The 11569-nt window shown below is 38.8% G+C and overlaps 1 protein-coding gene across 2 annotated transcripts; it reads left to right on the top strand.

Annotated features, from left to right (window-relative positions):
• Positions 1 to 387: 387 nt before the first annotated feature.
• LOC139148029 (neuropilin and tolloid-like protein 2) lies at positions 388 to 10717 on the top strand. Of its 2 annotated transcripts, none has more exons than XM_070719294.1 (9): positions 388 to 600; positions 3002 to 3191; positions 3527 to 3666; positions 4576 to 4834; positions 5644 to 5838; positions 6436 to 6621; positions 7500 to 7643; positions 7884 to 8055; positions 9560 to 10717. In XM_070719294.1, exons 2-9 carry the CDS (start codon positions 3065 to 3067, stop codon positions 9876 to 9878), a joined length of 1542 nt encoding a protein of 513 aa, XP_070575395.1. In that variant the 5' UTR covers positions 388 to 600; positions 3002 to 3064; the 3' UTR covers positions 9879 to 10717. The 2 variants fall into 2 exon arrangements, with proteins under 2 accessions (XP_070575395.1, XP_070575396.1); XM_070719295.1 differs by having other exon boundaries at positions 468 to 600; positions 3039 to 3191; positions 9560 to 10039.
• The last annotated feature ends 852 nt before the right edge of the window (positions 10718 to 11569 follow it).

The raw sequence follows: 11569 nt of genomic DNA, 5'->3' as shown, positions 1-11569 counted from the left end.
TCAGGACGTCTTATCGATCAGGTTTCATAGAATGGGTACCGATGTCGTCACCGCTGATGTACAATATTGCAGAGATTTACAACTACAGTCTGCAGATCTTCACTTTATTACATTTGCCAGCTGAGATCGTCTCTATATTTCAGCGTTTAGTTACTTGAATTATCCAGACGATCTGGGTTTGTTGATTGTTCATTGTCATCTACTATGCTCAGGGACACACGCTTCGATCCCTCGTTGGTCAATGAACCACGACTGGTAAATGCGTGTGCCAGCCGACAATCGACGTATGAAAAGGACTCCGTTCGTTGACAGGGCAACAAGAAACAAGATGGCGGCGGACCTCTCCGTTACGCAATGGCACACTGAGCATATTCAATATGATTGTTCAATACCCCCTATTCATGCCTATTGGAACTGAAGACAACAAGACTGCCCACTAAGTGCCATGGGGTGTCCACTCGCACGTCATATGCAACAGTTATGATGTCAGGAGTACGCTCTGTGGATGTTAATAGATGACCTAACGGGTTTTTCAGGAATAATAGTGACTTACATGTAAAATGAAATTGCACAGATGAATGTCGTTTCCAACTATTTAGGGTGAGTACGATCACGTCTGCATGTCTGTTTGTCCTTGAAAGCACAGTCACTCGTTAGCTCACTTTCAGTCCATTTCAGTAATGGCACACCGCCATCCCTCCCTTCCGTTCGTTTACCTTGCGCCTTTCTCTCTACGCAATGCGCGGTATACAGGATGGAAGCCAGTGCATGTAACAAACTGGGAGCCCACATGTCCTGGTGGTGCCATCACCGGGGAAATGGGTACCCAGTTCTCAAATTCATGGAAAGGGGCGGGATTTTTAGATCACCATGGTCCGTGAAAGCAAGAAACAGGGATACTTTTTCCAAAGGCTGATCCATGAAAGGATTAGAATACATCTTTGAAACCTGGTAAACAATTTTTAATGTACGGCTATGCCAGTGCTAAAATGGAAATGAGATTTGTTTTAAATAATTATGTTTTCATGTAGCCTTTTATCAAAATGTATTATGTTGCTGCAGGTTTTAATGAAGGTAAGTTGGTATAGACAACATCAATGGACAATATCGATTGCTCTATACATCAAGGCATTTGCTGTAACTCGTATTTTCAAATCATCTCTCCCTCTCCTACATTTTGCAAATGGGGGAGTTAATGAAAAAATTCCAGATAGGGTGTGTTTCAAAATTTGCGGAACAAGCATGGGTATCAAGCCACCCTGTGGGTGCCAGCACTGAATTACCAGAGAATGCGCTACAAACAATAAGTGGGCCAAGAAAACACGATCCGCCTGACTATCGTGACCTTTACATGTAAAGTGGTACAATGCGTGACCTTTAAAGTTGTACAATGCGTTACATATAGCAAGAGGATTGTAGATGCACCGTCGACCTGTATAGGTCACAAGCAGTTTGGGTTGACCAACAGCTATAAGAACAATTTGGCCTATATTTGTGTTGCATGTAATTAATTTAGGAGAATCTCATGCATAAGTATCTACCTCACTGCTACCAAAGTCATACCATGGTCTGAAGGTAGCGGCAGTTGAACGCTGCTCTGAGATCAAAACAACAACATGTGACATTTCGCCGCCATTGCACCTGTCTAAGGCTTGGTACGCCTGGGAAACAACTTGGAATCAATCATGAGATGTTTGCTGGTCAAAATTAAAAGCATAGGTACAAGTTATATGCTAAAATAGAAACTTGATGTGACATTCGGTCAGGAGTTCAAACTGTTGTTCCAAAAGGATGACGTCGCTGACAATTTTAAATTATAAGGATTTCAAGACATCGACACTTCGCCTAGAACAAAAGCGAACTAAAATAGGTGACTGAACTGCAAGAAAATAAATAATAAAATAATAAAGTTCGATCACATGTAAATTAGGTGTATTTTCCAATATATCTGATAGTTTACTGTATGTATAATACAATAAGTAGTCTTGTTGAATCACGGAAGTCATATCGCAAAGTTTAGTGTTCGACTAATCAACACATTCTTAAATTAGAATGTGTGTAATTTTCGATGTTATTGTTAATAGCCGAATTTTTGATCCGTTCAGCTTCGATTAAAGACATTATGTATTGTACAGTGCATTCTGCTTGTGAGGCTAATAGTAAATGTCTAATTAACTGCCTGAGGAAGAAAAAAAAGAAAATATATTTATATTAAGCAAAATAAGTAAGCATTGAACTGGTATCAAAACACTAATCCTATAGAGGCGGAAACTTGAGAGGTATGGCAATTTACAGTGTCGTGTTTTTTTTTTCAAACATTTATGAATTTCGTAAGGAACCAGTTTAATGGTCTGTAAATGACGAGTCTCTTCTATCTGACACGCACAATGCTGAGATTTTAATTGTCAATATAACTTAAGGTCAACACGGTTCGAATCATTGTGGCCACCGCGGCCAACACTTCACGATGACGATTTTATTGTAAGTTCCCTTTGTCAACTGCGTAGACATTACAACATTTTGAGGTACGCGCTTTCAAATGGAAATATTTACGGTTTTGCCCAAACCTTCGTCGTGGAAATTTTTGAACCATTCTCTTTTATAACCGAGAATAGAAATCAGGGGTCACCATGCAAACTTTTATTCAGTCTGTGGAACAAATCTAAAATTTCCTAATATCGAAAAAAATGGCTCCGTCCAGAAAATACAATTTTCGATCTTCACAAAACTTCCTTTGCTTCACAGGCTTTAAAATGAGCCTACACAAGATTTAGAGAGTCTTAATATTGACTGATAATTAAGTCTGAATATACCTTACAAGTATACGACAAGCCAAAGGTACTTGAAACGTTGCCTATAGACAAGCTATATTGATATTGATATACATCCGCTCGGCCCCTATGCCCAGCGTCCTGTGCGTATTGATATTTTGCTCTTTTGCGAATTGTTCCGTGCGATATCCTGCAATCATGACACCACTTAATGTTTTTTTCATTCACAGCGTGGACTATTGGCATAATTATTCGTGTTTTTCACAGACGACAAGATTGAAGATCTCACTGGAATGGACACCAACGTGAAATACGTGCTGTTCGCGCTAGTCGCACTCACGAACACTGCTTGTTGTCACTCGCACACTGTAGGTACCAGGGTGAAGACGAAAGAAATAAAGAACATACTGCGAGATAGAGGTGAGTGGCTGTCAGTGGTCGAGGAATACTCTCATAGATAGATAGTGGAACGTATCCGTGGATAAACACGCAAAGAGACGTATAAGCCCAGATAGGAAACACGGCTAGACGGACAAGGAGCAAACATGAATTTGTTTATCCTCTGGTTCAGCACCTTGGTTGCAAGTATTCATTGTAATAACAGTCTGACTACGGCTTTAGGTTTGCGGCCATAATGAATTCCAGGTATCGGTAAACTATAGATAATATGATTTTCGAGAACCACACTTTTGCATATTTATTTGTATTCTATTGAGCAACAGTTAAATATGTTAATACAAATATATGTCTTTCAGATCGGCGAGGTGCCGGTGACTGCGGTGGTACATACACAGGAACTGGTGGTGTATTCAGCTCCCCTGGCTACCCAGAAAACTACTATGCCGATGCTAGCTGCTATTATCACCTACTTGCACCCGAAAACTACACCATATATGTAAGTTGATCTTCAAATTTTCTATCATCATGCCCTCCATACCGAACTCTCTGTGACTAAATGCAGTTCGACGCCAACTCTATTACGTTTGCCAATCGTCGGTATGATTAAAAGTCTACCAAGTGGTTTGTGTCGCCAGAATATGATTCTGTCTTGTCTTTACTTAGCTCTTGTAAAGCATAGTGGATAATAGTGAAAAACCAATGTAAGTTAAATTGTCAGTACCTCAGACATAATGTAAATGTAGGAGTTACAATAAAATTTACAAAGTGGGAGCCTGTACATGAATTTGAAACTTCGGCAAAATTGTAAGCTATAGAAATTAAATAAGAAATCATAGCATCAAAATATGAAAACCTCAATAAAAACATCGTATGGAAAATTGTAAGAATGTATGTATGTATGTATGTATGTATGTATGTATGTATGTATGTATGTATGTATGTATGTATGTATGTATGTATGTATGTATGTATGTATGTATGTATGTATGTATGTATGTATGTATGTATGTATGTATGTATGTGAAGCTGTATGGCGTGTACTTCCACCGTAAAAATGGTGACTGACATTGGCCGAAATTAACTTTCTATTAAAGCAAAATGATTTTAAAGAGCTCAAAACTCGATACGATATCTGCAATAAAGAAAATTTGTAATAATGAACCTCGAGTATCTAAAACGTTTTTCGAAGAGTCATAAACGAAGCTTGTTCTCTAATCAACTGAACATCTCACTTGGGACCAAACATAAACTCTGAGAACAGATGTAGTCAGTACTATCAATTTAGGAGAAATGGCGTTATCATCGTCTCCAATAAGGACTTACTTAATCACTTGCATGAATGGACGTTTCTTGGGTCGCATTGCACAAACTCGAATTTCAAGCGAAATAATGTCCTCTTTTACAGCTTACATTCACGATATTTGATTTAGAAGATGAGTTCGATTATCTGCACTTGTATGACGGTGAATCTGACATCAGCTTCAACTCTCATCTGGAGTTGACGGGATTGGAGTTGCCGAGTACATTCGCCTCATCGACCAATCAGCTGTACTTGGTATTCACGTCAGACCATTCGGTCTCTGGACTGGGGTTCTACGCAACGTACATAGCGTTCCTCGGCAACTCGTCGGACATCAATCACGGGCCGAACATCACGGTGATAGGTTCGTGGCATCTCGATCATTTCCGATGCATAGTCGTTGAATTGTTAAGTCAAAACTCAATTCTGCTTCAATAACGATCCCATTACGAATCGTGAAAACCATTTCAAAATTTGCCTAGCTATGTGGATTTGAAAGAGCTCATCACTGGAGGAAAGAAAGACACATAGCCAGTGACTTTCACGTAGGGAATGTAGAACTGACTTATAATATCAGCCTTGCAAATTATCCTTCTCGAAAACTGATCTATCTATCTACCTATCCACCTATCTATCTATCTATCTATCTATCTATCTATCTATCTATCTATCTATCTATCTATCTATCTATCTATCTATCTATCTTTCTATCTTTTAGTCTGTCTGTCTGTCTGCCTGTCTGTCTGTATCTGTCTGTCTATCTATCTATCTATCTATCTATTATCTATCTGTATATCTATTAGTCTGTCTGTCTGTCTGCCTGTCTATGTCTGTATCTGTCCGTCTATCTATCTATTATCTATCTGTGTATCCATATTAGTTTTTGTTTATGTACAGTCTTAGTCTAACACTGTAAGACTATACACTGCACTCAAAGGAACAACCGAACAAACAAACACACAAACAAACATAAAGGCCGATTAATCTTTCTTTCATGGAATTACACCGTTACTAATGGCACGCACTTGGATTTTACTCTCTTGTGTGCATTCCATTCTGACATGGTGCTCTCTTTTATGAAATGATTATGAATTCTCGAATAAACAGATGAAGGCTTTACTCCTCTTCCACTTCAGCTTGTGACGTGTTTTATTGTGTTGAATTCCTTTTCAGAGTCTGGGTCCTCATACGTACAGTCTGTGGGTGGCATCATCAGGTCTCATGTTATGGACTTGTACACGAGTTCATACCACGATAACGCCACCGTGCCGTCACAGTATTCGTTGACCTTCCTTGCCCTGAGCCCGTTCGACCGCATTTTCCTAAGGTTTACGCACATCGATATCTTCAACAACAATCCCTATGGAGGTGATTTGAACTTATTCATAAAAGTTTAGGTATTTCACATCAATGGTTTAGGCCTGCGAGATTAAAAATTCACAGAGTTTTCTTGGAAAGACAGGGATCGATGGAACAACTTTTATCCTACTATGGACAAGGTTGTATCCCCTCTTTGTCTTTGTTAGTGAATAATCGCTGCTAGAAATAGAACGAAATATGTGTAAATGACGACAACTCGTAATACAACTCAACTGAAAACAAAATCCGGAAGACCGTTTTGGGGTATTTCGAGGGGAAAAAACATGAAATATTGATTATGTGAGAAATGATTACTTCGGAGACCGACTGACTGATTTTACGACTTTACTAAATAAGAATGTGGATTTTTTAAGAAGATAATTTTGTTTTAGAAGGGCACAAGTATTCACCTTGTCACATGAAAATCTGTAATTATGGTAGCAAGGTTAGCTGTGACTAATCTGAATCTACTCTCGAAAAGTTCTTTGAAGATGAGACGTGACATGGAAACATGATTACAAGTGAACAACGAACGTTTTCACGAAAAGTTGAGAATTATGGCGGACACAAAAATTCATACTTTATTCTCTGACCCCAACTCCCCAGGTTGTGACGATGGCGACGTTCTCTTGTTAACCGATGACGTCATAGACATCATGTATTGTGGAGATGGCAGTCAAGAGGTACATGACGTGGAGCTGTCACTCGGGTCAAGTTTACACTTCAACGTAAATACACAGCCCTATGGAAGTTATAAGGGTTTTCAGGCAAATTATGCCCTGTTTTACCAAAGTGAGTAATTTACATCTATCCATCTGTACAATGATGTAGCCATCTATCCACCCATCCATCCTTCCATCCATCCACGAACACATACATACATACATGCATACATACATACATACATACATACATACATACATACATACATACATACATACATACATACATACATACATACATACATACATACATACATACATACATACATACATACATACATACATACATACATATAGACAGACAGACAGACAGACAGGCTCTTTTCAAGTGTACATTATGCTTTTTGACTGTAATAATAAACGGTTATTCACAAAACACCGGGATGTATGTTCTTGTCCAATGTATTATGGAGGTATTGTCCGAGACGCGTAGCGGCGTGGACGATACCGAAACGTACGATGTCACAGGACATAAAAGATCGTCTCTTATAAATAACCTTGTTATTATACATCTTTTCCAGTCGAATTTTAAAAATTTGTGTTTTCCGGGTGCCTTGTCGTACACTGCATCGCGCGACATTGAGTAGACTCCATGGGAACGCGTCCAGCGCGCCCGCAATGAAAGCATGCAGAACGAAAATTCTAGTTCTCGATTCGGCAGCATGTTAAATTTCACATAAATTCACAGGTTTTTGACTTAGATCATTGACTGTTTGAATTAGTGATCGTGGTTGTATGTGTTTTTGAAAAAAAATACAGCGAAATATTGTTTTGTTTTCCCTACGTTACGTAATATCGTCCGATAATGACCAAAGTTCTTGTACTCCGCTTTCTCTATTACCGAAACTTCGAGTACGATGAAAATCATAGGTTACAGACGTAGGTATATATTAAATAACAGCAGATTCGTGTAAGTATTGTTGGTCATCCTGTGTTTGTTTCTTACAGCCACCGATGCTTACTGCTATAGCTCGGGCGAGTTCCTTTGCAATAGTGGGCAGTGTATATCCTACGTGTTGGTCTGCGATGACTTCGAACACTGTCCGGATGGCTCGGACGAGTTCGAATGTGGAGAGGAAGCGGAACATAAAGGTAAGCTTAAGCCTCGTAATACATGAATGCCACTGAGATAAGATCCGGAAGGTTATGAAAATCAGTGAAGATCCGTAAAGAAGTCAAGGACCTTTCTGTCTAAGTTACAAAGTGCTCTCTTCATACAAAATGTGTGAAATTACACGCTCCGCTCGCTGTTATTGGTTGTACCTAAACCTATGTTCACGCGATGTATGTGTATTTATTCTCCGCTTTTCCATTTGCATAATGTCATTGCAGAGAGTAATGCCGGTAAGATCGGTGGCATCGTGGGAACTGTCGTCGGCATATGTTGTGTGTATTCCATCCATCGCTATCACTCCAGGAAACACAGTCGGTCAGCGACAGCGCCGATGACAGGGACAGGGTCTACGTCGACGGAGGCTCAACGGCAAGGTTCAAGACCTAGGGAGTAAGTGTTGGAGTTAATTTAGTATTTGGATTTGTCGTTTACATCCGTTTTTTACTTCTCCTTCAGCCGTGTGAGGGAAATTAAGATTACGATTACGATTTTTCGAACATTCGTACTGCCAGTATGCCCAGATGACTAATTTTAATAGGTATCCTGCAGTCTTCATTTTGCAAAGTGCTGTCACGTTGACGTTCAAGAAAGATGCTTTTCAGTAATTGTTTTCGTTGGCAGACTCGCTCGTCGGCTGCCAAAGAAAAAAACATTCAACATTTCTTCAAAATACATCGAGATACCACTTTAGGTTTGAGATGTTACTTTTGGCAGTGATCCTGGATGTTCGATCTCCTCTTCCTGACAAATGAGGGCGTTGTGAAGGTGGCCTGTCAAAACTGATCGGCTTTACGAATGCCTTGGCCTTGAGTGTACAGTGGCATGGAGAAACAGTTTAAAGGAAAACGTGACTTTCACAGACGTGACATGTGCTGAAAAGTCATGCAAACCTGTCTCGGCACACTTATGGCATTGCCCAGTTGTGATATGGGGCTGCAGAGAGTCGAAAAACCCCGAACGTCTAGAGTTAGGCTTTGTGAGACCATGAGTGTTTGTTTGGTTTTTTGGGGGTTTTTTTGTATGCGTTTTTTTTTAACATGCAACTTTATTGAAAAGAAAAATCAAAGAAAAGTTACAAAACAGAGGAATATACTTATTGCATTTGTCATCACAGCCTTTTTGTGTTAGGACTCATACTCGTATCTCAACTTATTTAACCATTGCACTTGTCTCGGTAAAATTTTGCGGCATTTACAATGGAAAATATATCTTTTAGTAAATATAATTAAAACATTTTCAATAGCTTTAAACTCTGGGTTACAGAGTAAGATATCAACTTTAGCTAAACCATGGAAAATTCCACTTTGGGTTCTTAATAAATGAGTTATGTCATTCCAAAATTGATAACTAATTGTACGCCCATAGAACAAATGATCAATTGTTTCAATTTCAACTTAGCAAAATGTACAAAGATCAGAATCAGAGATATTTCTGAGAAAAAGAAATCTTTGTGTGGGGATAATCCTATGTAGAAATTTAAATTGAAAATTTCTGAGGGAAAAATCATTGCTCACTTGAAACGGCAATTTAAAGAAAATACTAAATGTATCTGTTCTTATTTCATTCCGTTCACACCACTTTCTTACAGCTTTTAACTCCTTATTTTTACTTAAAATTTTTTGACTAAGTAATTCGTATGTATTTTTACATATTGCTGTTCCTAGCTGCGGTAAAACCATGAGTGTTTGTTTCTTTCTTTGTTTTTTTTTTTTCTTTTGCTCGTAATTGCTAGTAAATTCACCAAAATTGCCTCGCGAAACAAAGTTTCCGCACTTCACAATTTTCGAAGCCGATTGTGTTACAACTGTAGCACAAGAAAGTATCGGTTTAATCATATTTCTTGGGGGAGAAAAAAGTTTGACTTGTGATAAACTGTTCCATTTTTCATCAACAGGGGGACCGGATCCAACGAGAGGGACGACATCTCACTGCAATCTATCAACGACAGGCCACCACCGGCCACCAAGCTACCGGCGTTAGAGATGCCACCCTTGCCGCCGCCACCGCCATCAGAGGACTACATAAGCAACGTGACTCCCCGTCAGCCAGTCTTACCGCCCATAGCCGGACAAGGAGATTATCCCGATCGTTACACTTTCGAGCGAGGGAACGAGAACGACCCGGCGTTTCCACCTCCCCCTCGAATAACACACGCAAGCGACCTCCCTCCCCCACCTTCTTACGCGGAGGCTCTTTCTGGAAAATACGACTAAGAATACTGTCAGTCAGAAAGAGGGTATGCGAGGGTGTTTTTACACCTGGTACCACCACTATTTCGTGGTTCATGATGACCCCATTGCCTTTGTCATTTTCGATATGTTCCTTGGACCTGGTAAATTTCACAGTCACCTGGAATGATAATGATTATTGGACCTGATTTGATGTCTATTACATGACGATGCTCTCGACAACCACGGATTGTTCAATACATAATAACAAGATTAAAAAAGTTTGTCGAAACTTGACTGTAATAAATGCTATACATTATTAATGACAGTTTATGGATATGTCCCCCCCCCCCCCCCCCACGAGCAGTAGAAGTTCGCCAACTCCACAGGTCTGGACGCTCACATTGATTACAGCTAGAAATATATCATGTTCGGGTGTGTTTTGTGTATGTATTCAGATACAATTTTGACGTTCACTTACATTTCAAATGTGTCAGCTTTCCCGCTGAAGAACACGTTAGTCGTTTCAGATGTGTCGGTAGCATATTAGTGTCACTAACAAAACATGTCTGATTTAGGACATGAACAATGCACTCACCTAAACAGTGCAGGAACTCTGATGTTCGAACTTTGACCCCTTCCCGGTACGTGTATGTATGAAAATGACAAAGTCGGCACCATCATGCTGTATCGAAGAACTCATAGAAGAAAATCTAATTCTAATTTTCAACTTCGATAACGATCAGTTTTTTCAAAAACCCAAGTATAAATAAAGTGTTTATTTTTTAGATTAGTATTCATAGATCATTCTTGTAAATAGCGATGCAAAGATTTGTACTGTTTGATGTTGTAATTCTATAATAAAGTTTATTAACGTCAATCATTTTTCTCGATGACAAATGTTTCATGTTTAAGTGCTTATGGTAATGAAGGGACACACTGTGTCTGACATATCTGGTCTACCTGAATTTTTCGCAGGCCAGAGCTAGAACATTGATGCTCAAAGATACTCTTTTCATCACGGTAGACTGTCTTGAGTCAGGACGATCATCAAAATAAGTGCGAGATGATGTTTTTATTCACCTTAGTATAAAAATAAAATTAGTCGACAATTTGGGCAAAGCCCAGAGAACCCTTTACACAGTGTACTGGAGGATTTGAATCACTCTGTAATGTTTTGAAATTGGTTGATTATTGTAATATATATATATATATATATATATATATATATATATATATATATATATATATATATATATATATGCGATGTTCAATATTATCATGGGTAACTCTATCAGATTAGAATTCCTTGGGCGCCAATAAAATTGCAAATCGTGAAAAATCAGATATGTCTACAGTACTGGAACTTTTGTGTCATAAGATCATTGAGGGAGATGTATAAAACAAACTTGTCTCAATGAACGAAAATTTCGGAAATATATTTAAAGATTATTTTTAACAAGAAAGATGGTAATTAATAAGATTTGCTGTGTTATTCAAGAAACGCGGGCTGGAGCAGATATTTATGGTAAATGGGTGAAAAGTCACGTTATGTTGGATTTAGAATTCACTTTACAATTGATTGTCTTTCGTATACACAATGGGCATTCTATCGATTGACTGGGGCTTATCATTATCAACTCCATGTGCAGTTATAGGGATTTGTATTAGCACTCGCAACACTCCAGCAAAACTGTGCTCGAAAATTATCTATGAGCAATTCTAGACCTTTTCAA

The sequence above is a fragment of the Ptychodera flava genome, chromosome 13 (assembly GCF_041260155.1).
Source record: "Ptychodera flava strain L36383 chromosome 13, AS_Pfla_20210202, whole genome shotgun sequence".
Lineage (NCBI taxonomy): Eukaryota > Metazoa > Hemichordata > Enteropneusta > Ptychoderidae > Ptychodera > Ptychodera flava.
Note: the sequence above shows the minus strand (reverse complement) of the source record. Positions and strands in the feature narration are given on the sequence as shown.